The sequence below is a fragment of the Lissotriton helveticus genome, chromosome 1_1, assembly GCF_964261635.1.
Source record: "Lissotriton helveticus chromosome 1_1, aLisHel1.1, whole genome shotgun sequence".
NCBI lineage: Eukaryota > Metazoa > Chordata > Amphibia > Caudata > Salamandridae > Lissotriton > Lissotriton helveticus.
The window spans coordinates 971,006,527-971,021,267 of record NC_136057.1 but is presented as its reverse complement, the minus strand read 5'-3'; the positions used below and the strand labels follow the sequence as shown (position 1 = coordinate 971,021,267).

General features: G+C 44.4%; 1 protein-coding gene across 1 annotated transcript in view; it reads right to left on the bottom strand.

Moving 5' to 3' along the window:
- The window catches only part of GDI2 (GDP dissociation inhibitor 2), a 298,804-nt gene that overhangs the window by 95,439 nt on the left and 188,624 nt on the right, over window positions 1-14,741 (bottom strand). The window contains exon 6 of the mRNA XM_078677313.1: window positions 138-269. Coding sequence (XP_078533439.1) covers window positions 138-269 — 132 coding nt within the window. The remainder of the gene's footprint in view (window positions 1-137; window positions 270-14,741) is intronic.

Below are 14,741 nucleotides of genomic sequence, written 5' to 3'. Positions count from 1 at the left end.
AACAGCAAGACATAACAAAAAGTTGTGTATTTCCAAAATCAGTATAAGCATACTGGAATATCAACTTGACGCCATTTTATAAATGATTTACCATGCTAAATGACAAACAGCTTTAGTAAGAATTCTTTAAGGCGTACCTAGCAAATCCCTGTGGGAGCTCACCAAGGCCATAGAGTGGATACAAGTAAGGGCTTTTCCCATATCTCGCAAGAGATTCGCTGTAGAGTTTAATCCGGTTGATGGCTTCAAAGCACGGCTGATCGAGGTAGCTTGAAAAGAAAAAAGCGATTGAGGGTTATTTCAACATGTCAAAACTGCCTAGCAAAAAATAATGGCATGATCTAATGCGTTGGAGGTATCTCTTGCAGAAAATAGGGCTGTATTACAATGCATTTAATACATAACTCAATGGTATACAGAGGTTTGCTGTAAAATAGATGGTCATTAAATGTTGAAGGACATTCCAGTGGTTCAATAATCTGCCAGATTATATCATCAATTAAGTAGATTCTCAACAGGATTTTACTTTGTTGGTGGGCATCGACAGTCCCCCATTTGTTGTCATTTGTGAAGGTGTACTGCTTCCTTCAGAAACTCCGACCTTTGGTCGTCATCTTCAGATTTTTTCCCCCTTTTTTGCTTCTTCCTTCCATCTTCTTGCTGGAGGTGGGTGGTCCTTCCATCTTCTTGCTGGAGGTGGGTGGTTCGCTTGTGAATCCAGAATTTTTTTTCAAGCTGCAAAACTACTCCGACAGGTAAGAAACTATACGTTTTTCAGCGTGTATTTTTTCTGGATTCACATGCTGTTTATCGATTTTGTAGCGGTTTCTTAACTTTGTGGCAGCTGAGTTGAAGAGGGCCATTGATTGATAAACAGATCTTTTAAGACCTTTTATCCTACCTGTGCTGCCTTGTTCATTCATATGTCAATACAGTAATGTCTTGTTAACATGTGTACAAATGACGACGCTGCTGCAATACAGATTTCATAAAATGGTAACTTTTTCACAAAGGCAGTGATTGCCATTTTCTTTCTTGTTGAATGTGCTCTAGGTGCAGCACTAAATTTTTCTCCTGCATACGTGTTGCACAACTAAATTGTTTGTGCTATCCACCATGCGATTGAGTTCTTGGATACTGGTCTTCCCAGAAAACTATTTGTGAATTAAACAAATAGTTGTTTACTCTGTTTTTGTCTTTTCGATGCAGTACGTCATGGTGTATTTTGCGTTTAATGTGTGCAACGGTCTTTCTGCTTGCATCTGGTTTTAGGTCAAAAATGTGGAATTTGGATGTTTTGATTAATGTGAGATTACTTTTGGTAGAAACAGTGGATCTGTCCTCATTACTATCCTGTCCTTGTAAATTTGAGAAAATATGGTTCTTCTAGCGTGAGTGCTTGTAGCTCACTTACCCTGCGCGCACAGAAGTTATATCTACTAGGAATGCAGTCTTTAAGAACAACATCTGTGGTGTAGCGTGGTACAAATGTTCAAAATGTGTTTTCATTAACTGAGTAAGTGCCACATTATATTCCATATGGGTGCAGGTATCTTACTTGGAGGTGCTCTTCTTTAGGATCCTTTCAATAACCTCTTTATTACAGGTGATGTGAAAAACATCTCCAAATATGGCCTCTTGTATGTAAATGTAATGTAAAATGTAATGTAAAGTAAAATGTAAATTGATACTTGTATAGCGCACTACTCACCCGCAAGGGTCTCAAGGCGCTTGTACGAATACCGCTGTGGAACCCATCCTGGCTTTCCCTGTGAGGTGTCCACTCCTGGGCACCCCCAAGGTGGAGGCCAGGCATCCTTAGCGTTGTGGGGGCCGTTGTGGAGATTAAGCAAGCTATTGCCCAGAGTTACAGAGTGGGACCCATGATTGGAATAGGCACCGAGGCGAGAATTATCAGGTCCGTGGAATTTTTGAGCTCAAGACCCGCCGAGGCGGGGAATTGAACCCTTGTCCCGGGCCAGACCTCTGCATCAGGGTCTGCCGCTCTAACCATTGAGCCACACTTCTCCACTATTGCTGCTAAATGTACCTTTAAAGAAGCATATGTTGTAGTCAGTGGCTGAAGAGTACAGACTCCGGAGAGTTCGCACAGACCATAACGCAGAACGGGAACTTGAGATATGGGGCAACATGATTACAAGACTATACAATCACAAAACTGAAAGGGAGAGTGACTCCGAGGACAGGTCGTCTAATAGGGGATCTACTGACCTGCCCATGCGGACTGCTGCCCAATCACCCAGTTCATGGAGGCCACCGCACACTCTCACCCAATGCTAGTACATGATTGGAGGGACCAGGTGAGGGGTGTGGGAAGTACGTAGCTAAGAAGCTGTGGCCATCTGCAAAGACTGTACGTTCTACATCTGAACGGTTGATGCGATTCTCTCCCCCCTTCTGTCTCCTACCTCATATCTAAGAAATGCGGACGCTGAAGTTGTACCGTTTATACTTCTATTTTTTCTCTTTTTCTTTGTTTTTACGGTCAAAGACTGATGTGACGAACTAACCCCTCGAAGGGTCAAATTCCTGTTTTGTCAAAATCGAATAGGACCTATGTCGCCCTGAAAAAAAATATAAAATTAAATTAAAAAAAAGATGCATGTTAGTTTTCTAGAAGATTTGTTAGATATCTTAACAGTGTCTTGCCCTTTGTATTTTTTCATACCGGTCCCTTTTTAATACACCACACCGAGTATTTCTTCCACTTTGCAATGTAACACTTTTGTGTTGTTGGCTTTTTTACTTCTCTTAGAACAGCCATTGTGGTTTCCTGCAGTTTTAGATGCCTGAATTATAAGTCCTCATGAGCCATGCTGCTAGGCTCAAAGCCTTTGGTTCTGGGAGTAGAACCCCTACTCTTTCCATTGAGAACAGATCCTGATGGTTTGGTAATTTCTGAAAGTTTCCTTGTGCTAGTTCCATTAGCTCTAAGAACATGATTGTCTAGCCCACTGTGGGTCAATTAGTATTAGCATAATTTTTCTCATTCTGCATTTGCTGGTCACTATGTGTAACAGTGGAATAAGGGGAAGAGCATACGCAAATGTCAGTGACAAGTCTATTGACAGTGCATTCCCCACAGATTGGTAGTATGGCTGTTTGGAGGTGAACCGTTGGCATTTTGCGTTCAGAGGTGTAGCAAACAGATCTACTGTTGACGTAAACCATTTCCAAAAGATTATTTTGAGTATTTTCTGGTTTAGTTCCCATTTGTGTGAGCACGAGGCTTGTCTGCTCAATCTGTCTGCCTAATTACTGTCCTTCCCCGGTACATGGATTGCTTGGATTTCCATCTTGCTCTGTACTGCCGACTTAGAGTTCTTGGGCTAGCTTTGACATGGGTAGAGATTGAGTCCCTCCCCGTTTGTTGATATAAAAAGTAGGTTTGAAATAATAGGCAAGTTACTTACCTTCTGTAACGCCTTTTCTGGTATAGACATGATCAAGCCGCAGAATTTCCCAGGAGTTAGACTGGATCCGGAATATTTTTCTTTGAGGAATACCCCCTGCACACCGATAGGAGGCATCCTTTGACATTGTCGGCGTTATCTCCACAGTAGTGACGTCCCCTTTACCTATATAGGCACCACCTCAGCAAGCTGAAGTCAGTTACTTTTCCCGACTTTCCAAGCCAGAGGCAGAGCCATGAAATGCAGACATTGGTGTTGTTCCACAACCAGGGGTCTGAAAAGGAAACCTGTCCGTAGGAGAGGATGGGTGAGTCTGTAAGCAATCTGCTGCTAGATTCTGTCTCTACCTGAGCAGGCGTTACTGGAGGTAAGTAACTTGTCTATCTGATAGAGACATCTAGCCGTAGAAAACTTACCTTAAATAGATACCCGAGCAATACCATCCATGGAGAAGGGACCGTGGACAAGTTTAGACCACAAAGTCCTGCAAAACAGAACAGCCCAAGGGACCATGCCTGCAGACTTGACCGTCGAGGCACTAAACTTGTGCAAGGAAGCCAACGTTGCTGCCTGACAAATGTTGAGTCTGGAACTCTACGTTGCAATGCTGTGGTAAAAGCCATAGCTCTGGTGGAATGAGCTCTTAAGCCTTCAGGAAGCTGTTTCTTTGCCAGAGCTTAGCAAATCTTGATGCGGAGGACGACCCAATAAGAGAGAGTCCTCTTCTGCACTACACACAATCATGGTAAGCAGCCGGAGTGGGCAATTGTGCAGAGGTTCAAAGGGAGTGCACATTAGGAAGGTGAGAAACAAATTAAGGTCCCACTGAGTCATAATGAAAGGTGAAGGTGGGAACATATCTATGAGTTCCTTGAGGAACCTATTTACAATGTGAGATTTAATTAGTGAGGGTTGGTCCGGTAGCCTCAGAAAGACAGACAGGGCTGAAAGGTATCCTTTTAGAGTGCCCAGAGCAAAGCACTGCTGGGCAAAGGTTAAAATAAAAGGCAAAATATCAGAAAAGGAAGCAGAATGAGGCTTGATAGAATCTTCTGTAAAATATATTACAAATTTGTTACATCGACAGGCATAGACCATCTTGGTGGAGGGACGCGAGGCTGCCAAAACAACAGAAGAGACTTCAGGAAGAAGGTCGAATGCTATCAACTTCCGCAAGAAGGCGTAGAGTTGACAGCTTTGGGTGGAGAACCCTCAGCTGCAAAATAAGAAACCTCCCAAAGGGGCAGCCTGATCGGAGAATCGATGCTCAGTTGAAGAAGCTCGGGATACCAGACTCTCCGTGCCCAGTCTTGAGCCACAAGAATGACTTAGGCCGGGTTGCTCCTGATCATCCTGAGAAGTCTGGGCAGGAGTGGTATGGGCTGGAAGGCATACAGGAGGCCTGAGCTAGACCCTCTAGAAGACCAGCCTTATCAAGAAATGGACTGGTATGAGAAACTGGGTGAGGCCAGTGAACTGGGCACCTCTCCAGATTCTGGCGTGCTTTCTCTCCCTACCGTGGCTACAGAGGAGGGAGCATTATTTGCTATGGGGGTGCAAAGGGTGAATGAACTCCTGGGCCATCCGCTCCCCTCTGTGGCGGTCACGCCTAATATTTGAATGGAGGTTCTGCTGCCTGGTGTTTCCTCTTTGGAACCTTTGCTGTCCTTTAATGAGGTCCTTACAGATGTCCTACTAAGAGCTTGGTCCAAGCCCAGCACAGGAGCTCTTGTGAATAGGACAATTGCCCATCGCGTCTGCCCTGCTCCAGGTGGCCCAAGTTTCCTCACGACTCGCCCTACCCCATAGAGCTTGGTGGTCCAAGCCTCTACCTCCCAAGGCACGTTCCCTTCCGCTCCCATGGACAGGAACTCTAATAGGCTGGATAGCTGGGGTAAGAATTCTTTTTCTTCCACTTGCCTTGCATTGCAGTCGGTGAACACCGCATGCTTATTGGGCCATTATTCCCACAGAAACGGTTGCCAAAGAGCTGCTACAGGCCTCGAAGGAGGCCCGGGCCGTTCTCTCCCAAGCTGTGTCAGACAGAAGAGATGCAGCAAAGTTCACCATCCGTTCTGGTCTCGACACAACTGACTCTCTGGACAGAGCGATTTCATAGACAGTGGCTGTTCAACGCTACGCCTGGTGGAGAACTTCAGGCTTTTCGGGGTATGTCCAGGCCTCTCTCATGAACATGCCCTTTGAGGTCATTCGTCTCATATGGGATTAAAGGGATGCATGATGTCATTTTCCCTAATAATTTCCCCACAGTCCTCAATGTCGGAACCTGCCCCTTCCAGCAATGGCGAGTTTCTGTTAATAGAGATTGTGCTCGCTTTTCGTTGGAAAATACTTTTCCCTATATGGAGATGATCCTTGATCACAAGAATACCTACTCCTGTTCTGGTCTTGGAGATGACTTCTCCATGTTCACTGAGAACCCTAGAGTCCTCATAACGCGTGTATATGTTCCTTGCACGTCTTGTAGGAGTTTGCTCTTACTAACCAGTCATCCAGAAAAGTATAGATATGTGTCACCTTTCTTAAGTCTGCTGCTACTGCTGCCACTTTGTAAACCACTCTGAGTGCTGATTTTATTCCAAACGCCAGTACTATGAACTGATAGGGAGTCTTGTTCACCACAAATCTTAGATATTTTTGTGTCTTGCATTCATTGGAATGAGCAAGTATGCGTCCTTTAAATCTTTTGTTGCCATGTAATCTCCTTCTTGAAATTGCTGTATGACCTCTTGCAATTTTGTCATTTTGAGCTTTTGTGATTTTAGAAGGATAATGTTACTTACCCAGTAAGCATATGTTCTTGGAATGTAGAACTGTAGAATCACATGCTTTGCATACGCCTGCCATCTAGTGTTGGGTCCGGATGTTTGCAAGTTGTTTTTCTTCAAAGAAGTCTTTCCTAGTCACGACTAGGGTGACTCCTCCTTTCGGTGATAGTGCACATGGTCATCGTTTTCCCGCAAGAATGAGAATGGAGTAAGTGTAGTATAGATATGTCCATGCGTATGAATGTATAATTAAGAACTGCAACAATTACAGGTACCAGGGAAGGCAGGTGGGCGCATGTGAATCTACAGCTCTACATGCCAAGAACAGATGCCTACTGGGTAAGTAGCATTATCCGTTGAGGCATGTGTGCTATAGATACACATGCTTTGCATGTATACTCCCAAAGAGGTAGCTAACCTGTAGAAGTTGCAGTTGTCTGGAATAGTGTTTTTCGTACTGTTTGGCCTACATTAGCCTGTTGCCGTGCTAACACATCAAAACAATAGTGTTTGGTAAATGTTTGTGGTGTAGACCATGTAGCTACCTTACAAATGTCAGCTAGAGGGATGTTGCCTAAAAAGGCCACTGACGCCCCTATTTTGCGAGTGGAATGCGTACTAGGGGGTATGGTTAATGTTCTATTAACTTTAATATACCGAGTTTGAATGCATTTCACAATCCCTCTGGCAATGCCAGACTTTGAAATATGATTGCCCTTGTGGGGTGGAGCAAATGCAACAAACAGTTGTTTTGTTTGACAAAAGTCTTTTGTTCTATCTATGTAGTATAGTAAAGCCTTTTTAACATCAAGTGTGTGGAGAGCGTGTTCTGCCACAGAATCAGGTTGAGAAAAGAAAACTGGTAACTCAACCGATTGGTTTATATGAAAAGCAGAAACTACCATGGGAAGGAATTTTGAGTTGGTACGGAGATCTATCCTATCTCTATGTAGCTGAAAGAAAGGTTCTTCTAGCGTTAATGTCTGTAGCTCACCAACTTTCCTCATTGAAGTTATAGCAATGAGGAATGCAACTTCCCATGAGAGGAACTCTACAGGGCACTTGTGTAATGGTTTAAAAGGTGGACCCATGAGCTTTGTGAGAACAATGTTGAGATTCCATACTGGGGCAGGGGGGAATACTTGGTGGTATTACCCTTTTTAAGTCTTCCATGAAGGCCTTGATTACTGGGACTCTGAATAGTGACAAATGTTGTCTATTTTGTAAGTACGCAGCTACTGCTGCAAGGTAATGAAATGGATAGACGTGCAAGCCAGACCTGTTTGTTGCCAATGTAAAGTAACAAATAATGTTTTGTATAGAAGCATCTAAAGGATTGATTTTGTTATTGCTTTCTTTTAAAATATTCATACAGTCTGGTGGTAAATTTAAATAACCAAACTATGACATCAGGAGCCAGATCGCTAAATTCAATTCTTTGGGATTTGGATGTCTGATTTCTCCATGGCTATGTGTGAGGAGACAGGAGGTTAGGTGTAGTTTCTGATGCGGAACTAGTGACAGCTCCAACAAGGTGGTGTACCATGGTTGAGGACCCCATTGGGAAGCTACCAGAATTAATGTAAGAGATGCTTGCCCAAGTTTCCAAACCACCCACGGAATGAGCGGGAGAGGCGGAAAAGCGTAGGCAAATGTCCCTGACCAGTTCATCCATAGGGCTTTGCCCTTTGATAGCGGGTGTGGGTACCTGGAGCCGAAGTTTGGCGATTTTGCATTTTCGGCTGTGGAAAATCGGTCTATTTGTGGAACCTCCCACTATCGGAAGTAAGGAAGGAGAACTTGGGGGTGAAGTTCCCACTCGTGAATTTATGGTCTTCTCCTGCTGAGGAGATCAGCAATTTGATTGTTTACTCATGGGAGATGTTCTGCCAGAAGATAAATCTTGTGATGGATTGCCCAATTCCAAATGGCTTGAGCGAGTGTTGACGGTTGGAGAGAGTGTCTCCCACCTTTCATCTGTACATAATTCATTGCTGTCATACTGCTGTTTGGACTAGAACAGTTTTAGCTATGTGCGGAGTGTGAAAAGCTTTTAGTGTTAAGAAAACAGCCAAGAGCTCTATATAACTGATGTGGCGAGTCCTTTGGTTGTTGCTCCACGTCTTGTATTGTGTAATTTTTTAGGTGAGCCCCCCACCTGTTAGAGATGTGTCTGCTATGAGCACGATTTGTGGTTCAGGGTTGATGTAAGGCCAGCCTGCTGATAAGTTTGTGGGTTCCACCACTGCAGAGAGCAATGGGTGCGGCCATCTACCAACACTAGATCGGTCAACAGACCCTCTGATTTATTTCATTGACGTGTTAAGCATTCTTGTAGGGGGTGCATGTGAAGCCTCGCATGGGGTACAATTGCGATGCATGACACTATCATTCCCAGTAATTGCATGAACGCTCTGACTGCTAATGCTGGGTTGGGTTGAAACTGTAGAATGGTAACTTGAATATTGTGTATTCTGGCTACACTGGGAGAGGCTAGAGCTTTGACTGTGTCTAGAGTAGCTCCAAGGTAAGACTGCATCTGTGATGGATGCAGGTGAGATTTGTGTGCATCTATTGTAGACCTAATGTGGTCGGTGTGTGTTATAGACAGTTCTGGTAAGTGCTGGCTTTGATGAGCCAGTCATCTAGATAGGGGAAGATGTGAATTTGTTGTCTTCTGAGATGAGCAGTTACTACTGCCAGGCATTTCTTAAACACTCTGGGCACTGTAGTCACTCCAAAGGGAAGTACCTTGAACTGGTAATGCTTGCCTGCTATCGCAAATCTCAGGTATTTGCGATGAGCTGGATGAATTGGAACATGAAAACATGCGTCTTTCAAATCTAGAGTAGATATAAAGTCTGCTTTTTGTAAAAGTGGGAGCACCTGTTGAAGTGTCACCATGTGAAAATGCTCTGACACTATATAGTGGTTTAGATCTCTCAGATCTAAAAATAGGTCTTAGGGAACCGTCCTTTTTGGGGATGAGAACATACAGAGATTAAACCCCTGAGCCATGGTACTGTATGGGAACTGGCTCTATTGCCCCTTTTAGTAAGAGGGACTGGACCTCTTGTTTTAGCAAGTGTATGTGTTCTGGAGATAACTTGTGAGATCATGTTGGAAGGTTTGGGGGACTGCTGGTAAGCTCCAGGCAATAACCATGTTGGATAATTCCAAGAAACCATTTGTCTGATGTTAGGGACAGCCAAATGGGGAGAAATTGGTGAAGTCTTGCCCCAACAGGTGTGTTATAGTCGGAGGGGAAGCATGGGTAACTCACTGTTTGTTGGGGGAAGGGGAGTTACGAGGTGTGTTGCCCTTACCCCTAGCCTTGAAGTTGTTGCCTATATAACCTCCTCGAAAAAAACTACTCTGGAGGGAGAGGACTGGTTATTACCTTTGTAAGTTTAGGTATTTTGATCTGGGGAGGTTGTTTTTGACCCTCCTCTAAAGGAGGAGCGATGAAAAGAACCTCTGTTGGATGCAGTTTGAAGTGCTGCCATAGATTTAGCGACTTCGCTATCCTTTTTCATCTTTTCGAATGCCTGGACAACGTTATGGCCAAATAGGTGTTCCTTATCAAAGGAAGTGTTAAGGATTGCTTGTTGAACCTCCGGTTTAAAACCGGAGATCCTTAACCAAGCGTGTCTTCTGAGCATGAAGCTGGTGTTAATCTGTGTCTGCAGCATCTAGAGAACATCGAATAGAGGAATTAGAAATGAGCTTATCCTCATTTACCAAGTCCTGTGCTTTAGCCTTATACTCATCTGGGAGGTATTGGAGAAGTTGCTCCATTTCATCCCAGTGTGCTCGGTCATACCTAGCTAAAAGGCCTTGGGTATTTGCAATGTGCCATTTATTTGCCGCCTGAGCAGCTATACGCTTGCCAGAGGTGTCAATTAGTTTAGCTCCTTATCTGGTGGAGGATCATCCCCTGAAGTTTGAGAATTCGCTTGCTTATGCGCATTTGATATCACTAGGGAATCTAAAGGCAATTGCCCTTTGATAAAGATGGGATCTGTAGGCGAGGCTTTATATTTGTTGTCCACTCTAGGAGTTAAGATGCGGGCTCTCAATAGGTCATTAAAAATTTCATCAGATATCGCATCATGCCTTTAAGCATTGGGAGTGATTGTTATGACCTATGTGTGGATGCTAGTGCTCAATCAAAAAAATATCTTAGTCATTCTTTGTGGAGCTCTACCCCATGAAAATGTGCAGCCCTGGCAATGAGTTCATGGTATGATGCATTGTCATCTGGAGGAGATGGTTTGGTACAAGTCTGGATTAATGTCTGGGAGATTGGGCTATTGATATGAATAAGGCAATGATTGCCGAAAAGGATGTGTTTAAACATAGAGGGTGCCCCAAAAATGGGACCATAAGTGGGGGAAGTGGAATAAATACAGAGGCGATATATGTTTATCCCCTTCAACTGAATTGCAACGTGAAAGATGATATTGCTGGATGAACCAGGGAGCGGTGCGGCGACCTTGCCCTAAAACATGTAGTTACCTACTCGATTGCACAATGCCAGTTGGTATGCGCGCTGTTTGTATGAGTCTATCCCTTAGTTCTGGATGCCTACTGAACAGGCTTGACACTGTCACCCTGGTTCATCTTTGGGAAGTGAATGGTGCTTATCGACTGATCTCTGTATTGCAACATGTGTCATTGTATTGTAGACCCGACTATTGTTTTATCATTGCCTTTTACCTTTTCTTTCCAAATAAAAATTGTTTACAACAAAATAAAAGTCTGGATCAGTGTCACCTGGGGGATCCACTGTGTAATCTGTCCATGGATCTATTGGAATATTTATCCTCCCATCATCAACATTGTCATGATGAGACTGAGGAGAATATTGAGGTGTAATCTGCAAAGGATTCTCAGGTGGTGACGGAGGTGCTGGAGATGAAAAATGAAAAGGTTTTGAAGCGACAGTTTTTTTCTTCGAGGGGATTTTGTAGGAAATGTCCTCTTCTTGAAGTTTGCGTTTTTGAGGTGGTTTTATGTAAATATGACCAGTATCAAGGTTAATTCGCAGTCTTTTTTGCTTTGGATCAGGTGTTAATGGAATAATGTCCACTTTCGGATCCAAAGGGGTATCTATGTTTCGATGCCAAAGGTTTCGGTGCCGCCGGAGGCTGGCCTTTCAACGCAGTTGGTTATGGATCCGAAGGTTGCTTGGCTTTTGGCGCAGGGGATTTTGTCTCCAAGCCAGGCTTATGCTTGGAATCGGAGGCTTTCAGCTCTGAGGAGGGTTTTTGTCGACCCTGTACTGAGCCGGAAGGCTTGACTGGTAGTTTCGGTGTCGGGCCTGAGGGCAGGGTATCTGAAACATCATCTCGGTGCCAACCTTGTCCAGAAAGCAGAGGTGGTGCCAAAATCTTATGTTTTTTCAAGATAGTTTGTGTGGGCAAAGAGTCTTTGGTACTTACGTCACCTTGACCCTGCGGTAGTTCTTCAGCATCGAGGTTGATAGCGAGTTCGGAGCCTGAATCTTGTTCAGAGAAGGTTTCCTTCTCCTCTGCCTCAGATGCCTTGATATCTTCTTGGCCGGAGTCTTCACCGAATATGTCCGGGCGTGTCCGCGATGCTGTGACGCTGCATCTCCCGACGTCAAGCCAGATGGCCGCAAAGAGTCTTCTTTGATCAAATCAATCTGCAAGTGTCAAAATTTTCTTCTTTGTGCTCAGGTGACAAGCACAAGTTAACTTCATGGGAGTAGGTGCGCGGATACCTTGCGTGGCACCAAGGACAGAATTTAAACGGAGTCCAATCCATCAACGGTGCGCTAACAGTACAGTTAGGCCTCGAAGGCCGTCCACAAAGTTTTCAGATGTTGAAAAGATACGCGGAAAAGTGTGAATGCGTACAGAAACAATACCATCAAGATACAGAGGATTCCGCGTAGAGGGGAACCCGAAAAACTGTTTCAAACCGGAGCGCTACAATATACATTCAAATTAGATGGCTGAGAAAAAAAAAAATCTAACAATGGAGTTGATGACCATGCGCACTATCACCGAAAGGAGTCACCACCTTACCTCGTGACTAGGAAAGACTTAAAAAAAAAAAAAACAACTTGCAAATATCCAGACCCAACACTAGATGGCAAAAGTATGAAAAGCATTTGTATCCACAGCACACATGCCTCGAACACTTGTTTATAAACCTGAGACACATCTACATTTGGAATCACAAAATATGTTGACTAATTTCCTTTGTTGATTTCTTGTTTTGGTAATCTTTGTATTGCTCTTTTGTCTAGCAAATCCTCTACCTCCTCTAGGCGACAAGCTATTTCCTCCTTGGAATGTACCTTCCTCTTTGGTCCCGAATTGCAGTGCTTAATTTGAGCAGGTGCTTTCAGGTGCTCAGCACCGGCACTTCTTTCACAGGGCCGGGGTTACAAATTCTGACCCTGCAGGTGGTGGTCTCAATATTAATTGTTCAAATTCAAAATAAAAAGAACATACATTGCATGGTGACTGGCTAGTAAATGTTTATAGACAGGCCAGCATACGCCTGTCCAGGCAGGCAAGATTGTGTATCATCACGTTAGTGATGATCTCATCACGCCGATCACAAATCCAGGAAGTCATTGACAAACTATGGCTTGCATTCTATTCCCAGAGTCTGCTGCACCCTGTCACTGCCTAAGCCTCCCATTGGATAATTGTGGCTGGGGGCTAGCTCATGATGGAGTTTTGGCAAGGAAGCTGCGAGAGCGCATTTGGAACTTGGGAGTGAGGGCTCTTGAAGAAGAATACACGAAAATAAGTGTGGACTTTCCACTTGCTGCGTAGCCAGAGTAGCATATCCTGCAGCCTTCAATTGCTGCTATCCTCAACGTGCTCGATGCGGCTGTGGACCAACACAACTTTTGTGCGTCATGGCTTCACCTGTAGTATCTGTGCGCAGCACCGCAGCATGGTAATTGCTGCGCGTGCGTGAGAACAGTAGACACCACAGCCATACTTGCCGGCGTTGGCAGCATTACGGCTTGGGACAATGCCTGTGCTGTAGCAGGCAGGGACACAGCAAGCTGAGCAGAGGATGCCGTCGCCATCCCTGGACCTACTAATTACAGGCATTTGGTGTACATTTTGTTTTTGCACTCAGTGTAGGAAGAAAGTAAAACACTGTATTGTGTTTAGTATCCATTCCTCAAGGAAGTCTTTTATTCTGCCTCCCATTGGTGCTGTGTGCAGAAGACATTCTCATTTCGGCCTCTCGCTGGTGTTGAAAGTTAAAGTTTGAATGGCTTTGTTAAGTACCTTAATGGTGGGGTTGGGCCCCTTCTGTTTGGCTGCCCCCTTCCTCAGATTCTTCCCTAAAAGGACTGGTAAACCAGTTGTTGGTATTGCGAGGTCTGTTAGTTGTGGTCGATTGGTTGCCACCCTTGAAACTTTGAGTGATGTTCCCGCCTGGAAGCTGCCTCCCTGCACGAAGGTACTGTTCCTCTTTCCATTACTGCCCAAACTGCAAGGTTCCCTTTGATTTAGAAGTATCGTTATCTTTCTTCAATTGGTGTTTCATTCACTGTGCTTCCAAACTGCTCCCCGTTGAATGGTGAATGTTAGCCTAGACTTCTGACTTGAAACTCAAAAACCTCAACCAAGAATGACCTCTGAGGGTGATGCCCATCATCATCTCTCGGCTTGATGTGTCTGTCGTGTTTAACACAGATTTTCGATAGGTGTTGGTGATGTTCTTGCCACTTTCCACCAAGTGTGCAGCGCTTTTCCTGTAATGCTCTGTGAGGTGTTTCCTGAGTTCTCAATCTCCTCCCAGTGTTTGGGTGTCCCTATTGAGTGGAGAATTTGAATTTGCAATGCATCACTGGTTGGCAACACTGTGTTCAAATTTGCATCCCATAAGGTCCATAGCTTTGCTTTCCTTTTCTGGATGCGGCCTGGATGTGGATGTAATGTTGCTCCTTCTCTGTGCGGTCGATGGTATTATAGAGTCAGCAGGTACCATGCACTTTATGTATGCAGGATGTATGCAGGATCCATTAAAGAGTATTTCTACTTCTTTTCAGCCCTTGGATTAACAGCTCAACAAGTGGCTGGTTCTTTGAAGGATTCTCTTCCCTGTTCTAGGACCCTAGGGAGAATGGGAAGCAACTGACACCTTACCTGGGTTGGGACCAGTTTCCAGCAGGTAACAAGATGGGGTATCTGTTCTTCAAGCTGTACACCATATATGTCAGCTGCCTGCTTTATGACCTGGTTGTACATACCAATGTCATCTGGAGGCGAAGGCCTCTATGGATAATTATCCACTCCTCCTTTGGGGAGTCTGTTTCCAGATCTTGCCACTAGGGATTCTGTGCATTCAGATTCCTCTGAACCTTGGTACATTCCAGCAAGTTGTTAGTTTTCCTCTTCGTAGAAGAGTTCTCCCTCCTGCTCTTCTTGAGGCTCAGATGTTAACGGGGGCTCGATTTCCAGCACCATCTTCTCTGTCTGTTCCTTCGGTGTCCAAGTCTATGGCAATATCCTGA